Source organism: Gracilinanus agilis, chromosome 6 (assembly GCF_016433145.1).
Source record: "Gracilinanus agilis isolate LMUSP501 chromosome 6, AgileGrace, whole genome shotgun sequence".
NCBI classification, from domain to species: Eukaryota; Metazoa; Chordata; class Mammalia; order Didelphimorphia; family Didelphidae; genus Gracilinanus; species Gracilinanus agilis.
The window spans coordinates 107,477,567-107,495,934 of record NC_058135.1 but is presented as its reverse complement, the minus strand read 5'-3'; the positions used below and the strand labels follow the sequence as shown (position 1 = coordinate 107,495,934).

Sequence of the window (18,368 nt, the reverse complement as noted above, 5' to 3'; positions counted from 1 at the left end):
CAAAATTGGGACATTAATGCATTGCTGGTGGAGCTGTGAACTGATCCAGCCATTCTGGCTGGCAATTTGGAATCATGCTCAAAGGGCTATAAAAGAATGCCTGCCCTTTGTCCCAGCCATACCATTGCTGGGTTTGTACCCCAAAGAGATCATAGATAAACAGACTTGTATGAAAATATTCATAGCTGTGCTTTTTGTGGTGGCAACTAATTGGAAAAGGAGGGTATGTCCTTCAATTGGGGAATGGCTGAACAAACTGTGGTATATGCGGGTGATGGAATACTATTGTGCTAAAAGGAATAATAAACTGGAGAAGTTCCAGGCGAACTGGAGAGACCTCCGGGAACAGATGCAGAGCGAAAGGAGCAGAGCCAGAAGAACTCTATACACAGAGACTGACATTCTGTGGTAAAATCGAATGTAATGGACCTCTGAACCAGCAGCAATGCAATGACCCAGGACAATTCTGAGGGATTTATGGTAAAGATGCTACCCACATTCAGAGGAGGGACTGCAGGAGAGGAAACATATAGGAAAAACAACTGCTTGAACGCATGGGTTGGGGTGGACATGATTGGGGATGTGGACTCGAAACTACCACACCAATGCAACTACCACCAATTTGGAAATTGGTCTCGATCAAGGACACATGACAAAACTAGTGGAAATGCGCATGGGTAGGGGGGGTGCGGGGGGGGGTTGAAGGGGAAAGGAGGAGCATGAATCATGTAACCATGTTAAAAATGAATATTAATAAATGTAAAAAAAAAGAAATACAAGGAGTTACAAAGAAAAATTACATACAAACAAGATAATGAACAAGGTGAAAATAAGCTTTTAAAATTTGCTTTAGGTAGTACATGTTTCATTTTTTATATATTTTCTCAGTGCATGTAGATATAATTTTTAAAAATCATTTTCTGACATTCTGGGATCCATTTTCTGTCCTTTCCTTCAACTTCTCCCCAAGATATCAAGTAATATAACATAGATTGTATATTTACTATCATGAAATACATAATTCTAGTCTTCATATTATAAAAGAAGACACATATCACTTTTACTAGAGTAACATTTAAGGAGGAAAAAAATGCTGCATTCAGAATCCATAAGTTCCTTGAAAATAAGCTTTTAAAAACTTCAAATATGTTCCTTTTCTATGGTTTTAAGCATATTTTATTTCTACATGTCAAAAAATGGTGTCCCCTTTAAGATACCAGTTTTTTTATTAACCATCTCAAAAGAATAGATCCGAATTAAGTAAATGAAGTGACAAAGTTGCTACATTGCTTCAGTAATTCTGAAGCTCAGATAGAGATGTTCCAGTTCAAGTTAGCCAAAGAACCTACTACAGAGTGAAATTCAAAAACAGAAATTTCTGCTGAACCAGACTGGGTTTTACCAGTTTTATAATGTTCTAGAAATAACAAATTGGTAACAATGAAAAATAAGAAAGAAGGCAACCAGAGATGTTTGAAACTAACTCTTTAACAAAGTAGATAGTGTGATGGAAATTTAAAACTCCCTTTGTTTAATTTAACTTAATTAATCAAGAACTTTAGAGTATCCCTCCTTTCACATTTAGTGAATCAGAAGACCCTTAAAGATTCTTTTACAAGAAAGCTCTCACCCTCAAGAAACAGGAACTGGATCCCACAGGCACTGCTGCATTGCCCTATGGGCAGTGCCAGGCAAAATAAGAAACTATGATTGGTTCCTGAGAGGTGATAGTCAAGCCCACAGTGAAAGGAAATAGAAACCAGAGAGACAGGAAGCAACATGGGAAAATGGCTTATAAAAGGCTACACCAAAGAGCCGAGATTCATTTTCTACATTGGTGATGTCAGAGTTGGAGATTCTGCTTTGGAGACTGCTTTGGAGATTCTGCGTTGGTGGCTCGAGGTGTTTGGCTTTGGTGACTAGCTTCAGGTGAGGAGACCCTGGCTGAACACACTGGCTTTTTGGCTCTTCTCCTGTCTTTGGTGGTATCCTTTCTTTGATGAGGGTTCACCTTTTCAATATTGGTCTTTTGGTTTGGTGATATGCTTGCATGGAGACACTTTCATGGGCTGGTGAGATTCACATTGGGATTCCCACTCACGGTCTGGAGGCACAGATCCAGACATAAGGTACTTACCTTGGCAATATTTTCTACCTCCTTCCTACATGTCCCTCTCTTTACTATCTCTACTTTGCTACAGTAAAGATACTAAAGCTACTAACATACTCATAGTTTAATTTCTAATTATTATAAACAGCGACCACAAATTTTTATAACTCTTATTTTGACCAAAACCAATGTTAACTCTTACAATTTGAATAGAGATTAGGCCCATAGATTCACTTGGCAAAGGAATTTCCAGGTGAATAAACTTTCTCTACCAACACAATTTAGCACCTCTTAGAGAACTGTCTATAAACTTTAAGTGAAATGACTGGGTCTAGGTCTCCTCTAGTAGTCACCAGAGGAATGACTTAAAACAAAGTCTTTATGCCTTTGAAATAATTTTCTGTGTCTATGCTTGAGGAAATAGTGAATAGTAAGGTTACTATCAACATGAATGAGCATTCGAATTTTGTTTAAAAACTATTATAGGGGGAAACTAGGTATCTCAGTGGATTGAGAGCCAGGCCTAGAGACGGGAGGTCCTAGGTTCAAATCCAGCCTCAGACACTTCCCAGCTGTGTGACCCTGGGCAAGTCACTTGACCCCCATTGCCCACCCTTACTACTCTTCCCCCATTAACCACCCTTACGACTCTTCCACCTAAGAGCCAATACACAGAAGTAAAGGGTTAAAAAAAAACTATTACAGATCGGCTAGGTGAAAATATGTATATATGCCATCCCAGAAAAAGACAAAGAAGAGAAACAGATTAATCTGTATTTTAGTTATGATTTTATTTTCATTCCTTCTATTTTACTTTGGAATAATGTGTTATTTAAAATCCAAAATGACTAATGTGTTATTATATTCTAGACATTGTCCTGGGTTCCACAGGAGCATTCAGATTCCTAAAGGAAATATTAAAACAGTTACAGAAGGAAATAGATAGTAAAACTATACCAGTGAGGGGTCTGCAACTTTCCCTCTCAGAACTAAATGAATCTAATGAAATAAAGAGACATTAAGAAGAAGAAAGAGACTAAAGCAAATTGAATGTGAAACTTTTTCTCATTTATGGCACCTTCAGAGAACTGATCATGCATTAAAACATAAAAATTTATGAACAAATGAAAAATTCAAGGTATTAAATGCACCATTTTGAACCATAATACAATAAAAAATTTAATTTGACAAAGGTTCATGAAAACAACGAATAAAATTACCTATGAACTAATCTAATTATAAAGAATATGTTGGTAAAAGAATACATCAGTAGCCTTTGACAAAATACAACACCCATTCCTATTGAAAACACAAGAACATATAGGAATAGAAGGACCTTTCCTGAAAATAATAAACAGTATATATCTAAAACCATCAACAAGCATCATATGCAATGGGGATAAATTAGAAGCCTTACCAATAAGATCAGGAGTAAAACAAGGATGTCCATCATCACCTCTATTATTTAACATTGTACTAGAAACACAAGCAGGGGCAATTAGAGAAGAAAAAGAAATTGAAGATATTAAAATAGGCAATGAGGAGACTAAGCTATCACTCTTTACAGATGATATGATGGTCTACTTAAAAAATCCTAGAGAATCAACTAAAAAGCTAGTGGAAATAATCAACAACTTTAGCAAAATTGTAGGATACAAAATAAATGCACATAAATCATCAGCATTTCTATATATTTCCAACACAAGACAACAACAAGAGGTAGAAAGAGAAATACCATTTAAAATCACCTTAGACAACATAAAATACTTAGGAATATATCTACCAAAACAAACACAGGAATTATACAAACACAACTACAAAACACTTTCCAAACAATTAAAACTAGATCTAAACAATTGGAAAAACATTGATTGCTCATAGGGAGGACATGCTAACATAATCAAAATGACCATTCTACCCAAATTAATTTACCTATTTAGTGCCATGCATTTCAAACTACCAATAAACTTTTTTACCTAATTAGAAAAAATTATAACAAAGTTCATTTGGAAGAACAAAAGATCAAAAATATCAAGGGAAATGATAAAAAAAATGTGAAGGAAGGTGGCCTAGCAGTACCAGATATTAAACGGTACAATAAAGCAGTGGTCATCAAAACAATATGGTACTGGCTAAGAGACAGAATTGTAGATCAGTGGAATAGATTTGGGGTAAGTGATGTCAGCAAGACAGTCTATGATAAACCCAAAGAGCCCAACTTTTGGGACAAAAATTCACTATTTGACAAAAAATGCTGGGAAAATTGGAAAACAATATGGGAGAGATTAGGTTTAGATCAATGTCTCACACCCTACGCCAAGATAAATTAAGAATGGGTAAATGACTTGAATATAAAGAAGGAAAGTATAAGAAAATTAGCTGAACATAGAATAGTATACTTGTCAGATATCTGGGAAAGGAAAGATTTTAAAGCCAAGAAAGAGTTAGAAAAAAATTACAAAATGTAAAATAAATAATTTTGATTACTTTAAATGAAAAAGGTTTTGTACAAACAAAAACAATGCAACCAAAATCAAAAGGGAAACAACAAACTGGGAAAAAAATCTTTATGACAAAAACTCAGATAAAGGTCTAATTACTCAAATATACAAGGAACTAAATCAATTGTATAAAAAATCAAATCATTCCCCAATCAGTAAATGGGCAAGAGACATGAATAGGCAATTTTCAGATAAAGAAATCAAAACTATCAATAAGCACATGAGAAAGTGTTCTAAATCTCTAATAATTAGAAAATGCAAATCAAAATAACTCTGAGGTAGTTCATACCTAGAAGATTAGCTAAAATGATAGCAGGGGAGAATAACAAATGTTGGAGGGGACGTGACAAATTTGGGACATTAATGCATTGCTGGTGGAGTTGTGAACTGATTCAACCATTCTGGATGGCAATTCGGAACTATGCCCAAAGAACACTGAAGGATTGTTGCCCTTTGATTCAGCCATACCATTGCTGGGTTTGTACTCCAAAGAGATCATAGAGAAAAATACATGTACATAAATATTTATAGATGCTCTCTTTATGATAGCAAAAAACTGGAAAATGATAGAATGTCCTTCGATTGGGAAATGGCTGAACAAATTGTGGTATCTTTTAGTGATGGAATACTATTGTGCTCAAAGGAATAATAAACTGGAGGAATTCCATGTGAACTGGGATTACCTCCAGGAATTGATGCAGATTGAAAGGAACAGAACCAGGAGAACATTATACATAGAGACTGATACACTGTAGTACAATCTAATGTAATGGACTTCTGTACTGGCAGTAATGCAATGACCCAGGACAATTCTGAGGAATTTATAGAAAAGAATGCTACCCACATTCAGAGGAAGAACTACAGGAGTGGATACACAGAAGAAAAACAACTGCTTGAACACATTGGTTAATGTGGACATAATTTGGGATATAGAATCTAAACAACCACCCTAGTGCAATTATCAATAATATGGAAATAAGTCTTGATTGATGACACATGAAGAAAACAGTGGAAATGTGCCTCAGCTAGGGGGGAGGTTTTGGAGGGTTGGAAGGGAGAGTAATAACTTGAATCATGTAACCATGGAAAATTATTTTCTAAGAAATAAAAAAAAGAATATATCAGCAGGTTGATCAATAATATCATTAAAGAGAAAGAAAACAAAGAGACCACAAATCATAATTTATGGGATCTGGCCAAAGAAGTACTTAGGGGAAATTTATATCTCTAAAAACTTATGTTAATAAATGAAAAAATAAAGAACATATCAATAAATTGGGCATGCATTCTTAATAAGATAGAAAAAAGAACAAGTTAAAAGCCACCAATTAAACACTAAAATAGAAATCCTGAAAATCAAAGAAAGAATGGAATAAATTTTTGAAAGTAAATAACCATTAAACTAATGAATAAAACTAGGAATCAATTTCATGAGAAAAATAAAAGAAATAAAACATTAATTAATTTAATTTTAAAAGGAGGGAACCAAAATACCATTATCAAAAATGAAGAGAGTATGGGCGCAGCTGGGTAGCTCAGTGGATTGAGAGCCAGACATAGAGACAGAAGGTTCTAGGTTCAAATCTGGTCTCAGACACTTCCCAGCTGTGTGACCCTGAGCAAGTCACTTGACCCCCCATTGCCTAGCCCTTACCTCTCTTCTACCTTGGAGCCAATACACAATATTGACTTCAAGATGGAAGATAAGGGTTTAAAAAAATGAAGAGAGTAAATATGCCGCTAATAAAGATGAAATTCAAATAATCATTAGAAGCTATGTATTCAAATTATATGACAACAGAACTGACAACTTAAGTGAAATATATTAATATTTATAAAAATATAAATTTCTGAGAATAACAGAAGGGGCAATAGAATAATCAAAATATTTTAGAAACACAAATTGAATAAGCCATGGATGAGTGCCCTAAGAAAAATATCTCCAGAGCCAGATGGACTTGGAAGTGAATTCTTCCAAATATTTAAAGAAAAATTAATCCTGATACTTTATAAAAATAATTTGTTCAAATAGGTAAAGAAAGAATCCTATCAAATTTCCTTCTACAATACAAATATATGGTTTTGATACCTAAACTAAGTAAAGCAAAAGGAAAGAAATCTATAAACAAAGTCCTTTAATTAACCATGATGAGCAAAGACATATGTAAAACACAGTGGGATTGTGTGTTAGCTATGGGAGGGGTGGGAGGAGGTGAAGGAAATAACATGAATCTTGTAACCATGGAAAAATATTCTAAATTAATTAATTAAATGAATAAACTTTAAAGGAAATGAGAAAGTTTTAAGTAAAATGCTATTCAAGAGAGTATACCAATATATTACAAAGATAATACAGTATAACCAATTAAAATTCATATCAGGAATGCAGGACTATTCAATACTACAAAAAACTTCACAAGAAATATATGATTCTCTCATTAGATCCAGAAAAAAATTTTGACAATGTAAAATATCCAGTCCCCTAAAAAACCTGAAGCATAGGAATAAATGGAACTTTTCCTATAATGATAAATAGTATCTATCTGAAACCAAAAAACAAGCATCATATATGATAGGGATGAACTAGAAACCTTCTCAAGAAGATCAAAAGTGAACCAAGGATGGTAATTATCATTGTTGTTATTTTAAAATTTCCTAGAAATGTTAGCTCTTGCAAAATGGCAAGGAAAAAAAAGGTTTAAGAATAGCTAATGAGGAAAACTATCACAATTTGCAAATGATATAATGGAATGCATACATAAACAAAGAGAATCATCTAAAAATGCTGGTTGAAACAATTAACAAATTTTGCAAAGTACAGCACATAAAATAAACCTATAAAAACCATCAGAATTTCTCTATATTACCAACAAAACGTCTCAGAAAGAGATGGAAAAAGAAATTTTATTTGAAATAACAACAAAATTCTTGGGAATTTGTCTATCACACTTTATATAGATACACTTACAAAATACTGTCATACAAATAAAGATATAAAATATTAGAGAAATATTCATTGCTCATGGGTAGACCAAACCAATATAAATAAAATGGACAATTCTACCTAAATTGATATATTTATGTCATACCATATAACCAGTGTCATACCAATTAACCTATAAAAGAAGTTGTTTATGGAGACAGAAAATAATGATAAAATTCTTGGGGAAATTAAAAATTCAAGAATATCAAGGAAATTATTGAAAAGGAAGATGGCCTAGCAGTTTAATTTCCAACTCTGTTACAAAGTAATAATCAGCAAAACAGTCTGGTACTGGCTAAGAAATAGTGTGGTGGATCAGTGAAATAGATTAGGTACATATTACACCAGGGGTCAGCAACCTTTTTGGCCGTGAGCCATAAATGCCACATTTTTTAAAATGTAATTTCATGAGAGCCATACAGTGCTCACAGTGTGCGCTCCTGTAACAGCACCTAAAAAAATTGACTTTATGGCTCCTGCAGAAAGAGCCATATCTAGCCCTCAAATGAGCCAGATAAGGCTCGAGAGTCATACATTGCTGAACCTTGCAATACACTGTAGTGACCATGTAATCTATTTTTTGATAAACCTAGAGTTCTAAACTTTGGGAACAAGAACTCACTATTTGACAAAAGCAGTTTGGAAGAAAATAATAGATCAACCTCTCACACCATGAACTTAAAATAAGATCAAAATGGGTATGTGATTTAGACATAAAGGTTGATATCACTATCAAATTTGGAAAGCATGGAAAATGTACTTTTGGGAAATATGAATAAGGGAAGAGTTTGTGATTAAATAAAAGATAGGGATTACAGGAAGTAAAATGGATAATTTTGACTACATGAAATTAAAGTTTTCCACAAAAAAAAACCAAAGCCAACAAAATTAGAATGCATGAGGGAAAGGGGAGGGGAGAAATTTGTCATAAATTTCTCTAATAAATGCCTGATTTCTCAAATATTTAGGGAACTGAGCCAAGTTTGTAAAATAAGAACCATTCTCCAATTAATAATTGGTCAAAAGATATGAAGAGGCAGTTTTCAGATGAAGAAATCACTACCTATCAGTATATAAGAATGCTTTCACTCATTATTCATAAGAGAAATGTACATTAAAACAAATCTTAGGTACCACCTCTAGCCTATTAGTTTGGCCTGTGGGAGGCCAATAAGAGAAACAGTCTCAAATAGATAAAAATCCGAGACTCCTCTTTTGACTCCTTTTCTGATCCGCACCTTTCCTTATTGAAAAACTTTAAGTTCCTAGCAAACCAACAGTTAAGAGGTTAACAATTTCTCTAAGACTAAATAAAGACAGAGATTAAGCAAAAGGCTGCCTGGGCTCTGAATCTGTTTCTAGACACATCAAGGTCAATAATGGACAAAATTTAGACAAAACCTCCTCCAGTGGGGGCTATTTGTCCCTGAGAAAGTATTTCCAGACTAAGCTTTTGATAATGGGCCAGCCAAAATTCAGCCTTGACCTTGTTCTATTTTGAAGTCAAATGAGATTTTTTGTGTTTTGATATGACATAATTTGTAACTTCTGCGCATCTGCAAAGATTCAGGGAGGTTCTTTTGTGTGAAATGAGTCTTGAAATATATATATAATAAACTCCATGCTCCTGGAGACAGAGCTGGAAGCATGAGCTAAAAGATGTTCTATGTTCTTACTCCTTATCAACTAAGCCATCTTTACCAGATTATCTGGAGATAATAAATAGATCTCGAGATTGACCAACTTTTTTATAAAAAAAATATTGAATGAGTAGAAGAGAGTAAAATGTAAGTAAAATAAGTAATATAAGTAAAATGTCATGAAAAGTATTCCCTTGAGCCTGATTTCCATGGAAATTAATTGCAAGGTTATACATATATAGTTACAGAGAATTAAAATGTATTAATTATTGCAGGTCCAAAAACCTCCACTTGCAAAATATTGTATAAACATTTTTGTTAATTCAGTATACTGCGAAAATTTCAAAGTATATAAATATATTTTAAAGAAATGTTTAATGTAGACTTCTATTTATGTTGTCTTCTAAGTCCAATTGAATTGTATTCAATAGTATATGAAAAAAAGTCAGATGACACCCATAAAGAAAATAACTGGACCATATTGAAGACTTAAAGAATTATAAGCAATTTTAATAAAAATTTTATCTGAGACATAACAAGGTTTTAGTATGGAGGGACTTCTATTTCTGTACCATTTCTTTGGATTCTTATTAAAATCTTCATGAAGAATCTGAAAAGGGAAAAGTGTCTTGGAGTCATCTAAAGTGTCATTGACATCTGCTGTATATTGATGCATTAGGAATAACTGAGCTTGGATACTATTCCCAGTTCTTCCACCAACTAGCTGGCAAAGTCACACAAAATCTGAGTTAATTTGTTCAAAATCTATTTTTGCATCTGAAAAAATCAGCATTTGTCTCTTAAGATCCCTAAAATTTTGATAAAAGTTCTATCAGTATTCATTTTTATTGATCTTTTTTTAAATTTCAAATTCTTTTCCTTTCCTCAATAAGTCAACCAATTTGATATTGATTAAACAGGTGAAGTCAGGTAAAGAATATCAATACTTGTTAAAGTGTGAATAACACAACTATGAGGAGTTAGCACTATTTAAACATAAATAAGGGTAGTTTAAAAAATTTGGCATGTGACAGAGACATGTCATTGTTAATTTAGTGTCCATTATTCTGAAAATGAACTTTCACAAACTTTGCTGGTCTAGTCCTTGGATGCCCAAACTCTCTCTCAGCCTGTACTTGGAGTCAATTCAACATGACACAATCTACCCTAGCTTGTATTCCACTGGCATATTCTGCAAGAATTTAGGGTCACTTCCTAACCACGATGATACACTGAAATAGGGATTTATTAAAGGACCCTTTTCTATTTAATCTCTGAAAAATTACTTAATATGTCAAGAGCATACAATTCAGCACTCTACTATGCATATTTTCTTTGATTTATAATACAGAGCTTTGCTAATTGAAATCAGGATAGAAATTTTAATAATGAAAGATGTGCTAAACAACTCATAATTAATTTAAGCAGTGAAGAGCTGGGATGTTTGCCAGTTTGTCAACATTCCCCACTAACAATTATATTCTTATCACAGGACTACTGCACTTATCTGCTCTTGCCTCATAGCTGTTTTCTTCTTTCAATGTATTATATTCCCTTCAAATAGAAATTGATAAAAATTATAACATTATTACTAGAATAAAAATTGTATGAGATGAATATCGAATAATTATATTTTATATGAAAGAAGTTTTGTTTTTTCAGAAGACTGATAAGAATTTGTTCTTTACTATCTTTGCCATAACAGTAGGAAAGAAAGGATGTGAGAGCCACAAATAAAAAAGATTTGAAAGTAAATCAAAAAGTAGTCTAGGCTGTTGTCAAAGCTAGTGAAGCTTATATCAACTGCAAGATTTGCTGTTGCCACTGACTCTGGGAGAGGTTGACAGGCTACTTCAACATTTAGTGTATAGAGGGTAATGTTTCCTTTAGGGACCTGGAGGTTTGGGGGTTCCTGCCAATTAAGGAACAGTATAAAACCTCGAGCATACAAGGGGGTACCCATGACTCTAATCAAGTTTACTTCTCTTGTATTTGTTTTTACCCATTTGATTTTTTCCCATTTATATCAAAGAAACATCTGGTATTGTGATTTTACAAAATTGATGAGAAAAAAATTCAAAATTATTCTTTATGAAAATTATTTTGTATGTCTTGGTCTTTTAATTTAATATGAAACTATTGAGAGTTAAATAATCAACCTTGTATCACATCCTTTCAATAAATCTACAATATTTGGCAAATTAAGCTTTTATACTCAACCAGATCAAAAGAAAACTTGGGTTGTGGGTTGTTCCCTTTCCAATTTAGGAGGACTTTGAATATTTCCCTTTTCCCCCTTCATTTTATTAATAATTAAAAGTTAACCTATTAAAACTATAATGATATGAATATGGATAAAATTTTAAAATATGAATAGAGGCCAGTCTTGTGACTTATTGTAGAGATTAGGAGGTATGTTGCAAGATTTGAATTTAAATATTGCCTTTTATATTGATGAGATTTTTACCTCTACATAAGTCTGAGCTTCAGTTTCCTTGCCTCTAAAATAGAGTTAATAGTAATGCCTACCTCACAGAGTTCTTGTGAGGATAATGAGATAAACCTGTAAATTTTAAATAAATCTGTAAGTCTTAAAATCATAATTAAGTGCTGCTGCTGCTGCTGTTGATGATGATGATGATCATCATCTCCCTTCACCATTACAGGTCAATTTCTTTCTCTGTACTTATAGTCTCAGAGAATTGCTTAGCATACTGAGAAGATAAATGAGCCACCCCGGGTCACAATGCCATTGTCATAGGTGAGACTCAAACCCAGGCTATCCTGGTTCTAAGGCTGGTTCTCCATCCACTATTTTAAGCCACCTTGTTCATAAAGCAGGAAAGCTCTAGTTTGAGAGGATGATTAACTATATTAGTAAAACATTAAAGAATCTAAGCCTTTCATTTTCCTGAATATTCATGAATGAGATAAAAAAGGTCAAATCTCACACATGTAGCTCTTTTTATATGCCAACTTTAAGCCCACTCCACATTTTTTGGCTGCTATTCTACACTTATTCTTGGTCCACTTGGCATTCGCAGACCAGATGATTTGTCAGAGAAAAGGCAGCGCTTTCTCAGACTTTTCCACTATATTCCTTTGTAGATATATGTTGGCTTGTAGTAGAAAAATGGGGGTGGGAGGAGGCATTGAGTGGCTGGGTGAGGAGAGTAACTTTGTCAGCAGAATCTTCATTATAAAGCCCAAAGTACCCCCACCCAAGGCATTCAACGGGAGAATTATAACATATATATATATATACATATATATATATATATATATTATCTACCTCTTCATGAATGCAAATTAGACAAAATCTTAAAGGAAAAGCATTTTACAAAAACACCCTTTGTTTTTGTCTACAAATGATTCCTTGCTTTTGCCTACTGTAATATATAGTTTTCTTCAAGAATCAGTTTATGTGCCACTTTCTGCAAGAAACTCCTTTCCACTGTTTCAAAATTGTTTGTCACTGAGTCATGGCATTTTAGAGTAGGAAAAAGCCTCATGGAAACTATGCAATGCAATTAGTAGCCAAGAGATGATTTTCTCTGAAATATAACCAAGAAATAATCACTTAGTCCTTGTTTTTTTGTTGTTTTAAACCCTTGTACTTCGGTGTATTGTCTCATAGGTGGAAGATTGGTAAGGGTGGGCAATGGGCGTCAAGTGACTTGTCCAGGGTCACACAGCTGGGAAGTGGCTGAGGCCAGGTTTGAACCTAGGACCTCCCATCTCTAGGCCTGACTCTCACTCCTCTGAGCTACCCAGCTGCCCCTTAGTCCTTGTTTTAATAATTGAAGTGAAGAAATTATTATATTCCAAAGCACCCTATTTTAAAACTCTAATTTTAAGGTAAGATTTTTTTCCTTATCATTAACAAACTTCAAATTATGTCTCAGAAATTTCTACACATTTCTAATAATTCTTCCCTCTTGAATTAAATTGAAAAACAAGTCACTTCCTACTTAAATACTTCAAATATAAAGATAGTTGTCATACAGCCTCTCCACTCCCAAGTTTTCTCTTATCCAGGTCTTTTTTGCCACTATTCCCCATGTCTTTTAAAGCATTCTCAATGTTTATTATTTCCTCTCTTAATAATATCCATACAAATTAATCTGATTTCTCAGGTCATATCTACACATTGTCAAACGAATGATATCTTTCTAGAGATGAAAAGAAGATAAATTATTTTTAATTGGACTTTCTCTTGACTGGATTAGACAAATATTACATTGATTTTATTCTACAAATAATCCTAAAGATGTTGTGCATAGCCTCGTATTTATCCAAAACCTTAGCTGTTTAATGTTCACAAAATGTGTGATCTTTTTATAATGAAATATATCCAGAAAAGCTATTCTAAAGCTATTGTCCCTAAGTGAATAATAATGAAAACTCTTAAATGACTAGAGCTTAAGTGATTAGTAATAAAAACAGATTCCACATATAATTAGTACCTTGTGTCTCAATCTCACTAGTGGCTGATAAGATTTTAGGCCATATCCTCCTTCCTTGGTTGGCCTTCCTTCTGCTCTCAGAAAAATGAATCCAAGAAACAAAACTGCTGACCAGCACTTAATCATCCTTATTGGTCTTCACCTGTCAAAATTGAAATGACATATGATCAGTGATAATGCATTACTCATTGAACAAGGAAATCAATAAATTTTAGATGAGATGAAGGAATGATGGCTATGCCAATCTTTTAAAATTCAGGCAGCCCTATACCCACCTCTTCCAAAAAAAATCACCTCTGTGAATAAACTGTAGTTTACTATTAATTAATCTTCAGAAAATGTTTCAAAACACAAAATAGGTAGGGAAGAGATAATAGTTAGATGATGGAATGAATATAATAAAAAACTGAAAAAGAAATAATGAAAAATGCATCTGACAGAGAAGCATCAGTAGTGTTCTTTTTGCTTCATTTTAAAATATACATTTTAAACCAAACTTCATTACTATTGACACTTAAAAATCAATTTCCAGGTATTCCCATAACACCTCATCATTACTCCCTTTGTATATTTTATGTATTTATCTCTATATTTGTGCATCCATTCTTATTTCCATATAGTTGTTATTCATGTGTATTCCACTCAAATTCATTCAACAATATTTCCTTTTTTCCACTCCATCCAGATAAATCATGCTCTCCAAACTCAAATTCCAAGAACCAACCAGCCCTAGGATATTTCAGTGCCTTGAAGTATTCAATTTCTGCCATATTGATGTCCCCTCAAATTGCTTCCCAATTACTTCACCTCCATGATCTTCAATTTTATTCCAGTTCAGTTACATCTAGGGATGAGCATATCCTTGATCTCATCATTACCCACAAACATTGTCCACTTTCATAATCCACTCTGAAATTTCTTTATCTGGCCATCCTTCTAGCTTCAGCTTTCTTAAGTCCATTTTCTATCAACATAGTAAACTTTAGTCATCCCATGTTTCCCCATTTTTTAAATACTTCATTCAATTTATGTTATCACTTTCATCCCTTCAAAATCTTGATACTTTAGTTAATCAATTCAACTTTATTCTACTCTATACTCTTGAATTTCTCACCTCACCGTTTTAGCCATACTTATACATTTCCAAATTCTAAAACTGGATGGCTGTCACTACTTGCCTATTCCACTCCAGGTCCTCCGTTCCAGAATGCAGCTGGATGAAGTCATACATTTTTGCAGACTAGAACCACTACAAATTTGTATTATTCAGTATCAACTGGCCCTCACTGATACACACTGAGCATTTTTCTCTTCCTTGCTCAATTGCTATTCTACTTAATAAAAGTGCCTTTCCAAACCTTGTCTTCTTTTTTTATTCTCTCTCCCTGACTCCTCCAGAATAAAAGTGCTGTGGCTGCTTATATTAAGGAAGTTTGAATTTTTTGTGGTAGCAAAAAACTGGAAAACGAGGGTATGCCCTTCAAATGGGGAATGACTGAACAAATTATGGTATATGCTGGTGATGGAATATTATTGTCCTCAAGGGAATAATAAACTGGAGGAATTCCATGTGGACTGAAATGACCTCCAGGAATTGATGCAGAGTGAAAGGAGCAGATCCAGGAGAACATTGTAAACAGAAACTGATACATTGATAAAACTGAATGTAATGGACTTCTGTTCTAGCAGCAATGCAGTGATCCAGGACAATTCTGAGGGACTTATGGAAAAGAATGCTGCCCACATTCAGAGGAAGAACTACAGGAGTGGAAACACAGAAGAAAAACAACTGCTTGAACACTTGGGTTGATGCGGACATGATTTGGGATGTAGACTCTAAACGACCACCCCACTGCAACTATAAATAATATAGAAATAGGTCTTGATTGATGACACATATAAAAACCAGTGGAAATGAGCATTGGATCTGGGGGCGCGGGGTTGTGGGGTTGAGGGAGTGAAGGGGAGAGTAAGAACATGAATCTTGTAAACATGGAAAATTTTTCTAAAAAATAAAAATTCAAAATGTTTCAAAAAAATAAAGTTTGAATTCCTCAATTTCCAAACTTACTCAGTTCTATCCTCTTTAAACAGTCTGTTAGCCATTTTCAACCAAGAAACCTCCATATTGGTGCCAGATTTAATACAGACAACGAATTGGCTTTCCAGAGTGCAAGTAATCCAATAGCCTTAGGCTCTTCAATAGAAAGAATAACGGGCATATACCACCATGCTCAGTTCTGCTTTTTTTTTAAACCCTTATTTTCCATCTTAGAATCAATACTTTGTATTGGTTTCAAGGCAAAAGAGTGGCAAAGAGTAGGCAACAGGGGCTAAGTGATTTGCCCTGGGTCACAAAATTAGTAAGTGTCAAAGGACAGATTCAAATCTAGAATCTCTCATCTCTAGATCTGAATCTCAATCCACTTAGCTACCTAGCTACCTCCAGTTCTTCTCTTTTTGAAAAATGCCTATATAATGACATCCATACTCTATCTCACTAGAAGAATTCATTGTCTTAAAAAGAAAAATCTGTTGTAACATTTTTTTTCTCCCTGATTCCATATGCTAAACCCATACACCATCATCCTATATCATCTCCTCCCATGGTAAAACCTTTGAGGAAAAAATGGTCAATTCCTTTTTTCACCTTGATCAAAGTCCTTCTTAACTCCTCCAAGATACTGACATTTGAATAACTTCCCCTCATCTTTACCCATCTTTTACTCATTTAATAATTTCTTCCCTACTGTCTAAAAACATGCTGAAATTTTAATCAAAAGCAATAGCTTAACTTGAATCTATCATATTCAGAAACAACCTTCCAATATCTCTCCTTCATTTCACAATCAAATGTCTAGGAAATTTAGCCTACATTTATTGATTTCATGTTCATATTTTCCATTTGCCTCTCAACTCCTTAGAATTTAACTCTCATACCCAAATATCCCAATGACATTTCTTTCTCCATTGTCACCACTGTTATCTCTTAATGTTCATCCAGTGACATTTCTTTGCCTCATTTCTTTTCACATTTTGGGCAATTGACATCATTGATCATAATACCTTCCACATGAAGCCTTCCTTATTCACTAGGCTACTTAACCCACATTCATCAATATTAACTTTTTGGGGGAGATATATAGACATGTTGTTGGCCCCAATAGAATGTTAGCTTCTTGAAGTCAAGGACTGTTTCATCTTTTGTTTGTGTATTATTTAATGACTAGAAGAGTTCCTGGTCAAAAGAAGGTAATTAATAAAAGCTTAGTGATTGATTATACCATTTCTTATGAATATTTTTGACTATTTTTTCTTTCTTTGAAAGTTATGTGTCCAAAACACCATGCCATCAAATGGCTATTTCAAAAGTGCATTAATCTGAAATTGTTCCCTTGGGAAATGAACTTCTGAATTTTGTCATATAGATTAACTAGAGACAATGTGGTATAATGGGAAAAAATTTGGACATGGAGTCAGGTAGACCTGCATCCATGTCATGTCCCTAAGTAGTTCTGTGTCTCTAGTGAAATTCCATAAATTCTTTGACCTTCAGTTACTTCACTATGAAAATGAATGTGTATGTGTGTGTGTGTGTGTGTGTGTGTGTGTGTGTGTGTGTACACACATATAATGCCTACATCATTGGGTTAATAATCTGTTTTAAATACTCGAAAACATTAAACAAAGAAGAATGGATTCCAAATGTCCATCTTGCCACCTTTCAATAGTCTTACCATACCAAAAAAGTGGGTTATTAATATGATAACTGGCTTAAGAATAAAATGCCAAAATGTTAGCTTAACTCTAGCTTAATTTGGTGTATGAGATTTTTTCCCAATCTTCCAATGTTTTTACTTATGAAACTCAAATATTTCATCAGCATGTATTGAACAGTGCCCCCAGTTATGATGGATATCCCAGAAACTGTGTATAAACAGGGCATAATCAACCCTATGATATTCTACATCATGAGCATTACCTCCCAAGATGCTAAGCTCTCACCACAGGTTAGGCTTTCATAATTAATTGGCAGTTTCTTGACAGCTCAGCAAGAACAGTGAAAAATAGGTGACAAAAACAAACCCCAAGGAACAGATGGTACTGGAATGAGGGGGGAGGAAGGGGGAGAACTTTTCCCAGTAGCATCTATACTCAGACAAAAGGACCTGAAACCAACCTACTTATTAACTTGAGGAAAAGTCTTCATGCACTTAGCTTAAATGTACATGTATAAGATTTGAAAGTTGAAGATCAATCTTTAAATAGTCTAGATTTTTGTTCAGCTTATAATTCTCTTTAAGCAGTTTAAGACTTTCTTGTAAGCTTTAAAGAGCTCCAGAACTATAACCTATTCTTATGATGATCATCCATACTTCATAATTTTTTTGTCAGCAGTGCCACCATCTTTCCGGGTCCTTTGGTTCTCAATGTCAGTGGCATCCTTGATTTCTTACTCTCCCTTACCCAAAATATCCAACTGATTGCCAAGTCTTATTGATTCTAATTCCACAATATCCTTTACATATATACCCTTCTCTTTCCTAACATGGCCACTACCTTAGTTCAGACCTTTATCACCTCTCCCCTACATTATTAAAGCATCCTTCCAATATTTATCGTTGCCTAAAGTCTCTTTGCTTTTCAACCCTTTCTTCACCCAACTGT

General features: G+C 34.0%; 1 protein-coding gene across 3 annotated transcripts in view; it reads right to left on the bottom strand.

Moving 5' to 3' along the window:
- Positions 1-13,826, bottom strand: part of FSTL5 (follistatin like 5) — an 862,438-nt gene extending 848,612 nt beyond the window's left edge. For all 3 annotated transcript variants that reach the window (XM_044680057.1, XM_044680058.1, XM_044680059.1), the window contains exon 1: positions 13,701-13,826. In XM_044680057.1, the coding sequence (XP_044535992.1) occupies positions 13,701-13,826 (126 nt within the window). The remainder of the gene's footprint in view (positions 1-13,700) is intronic.
- Positions 13,827-18,368: the final 4,542 nt, after the last annotated feature.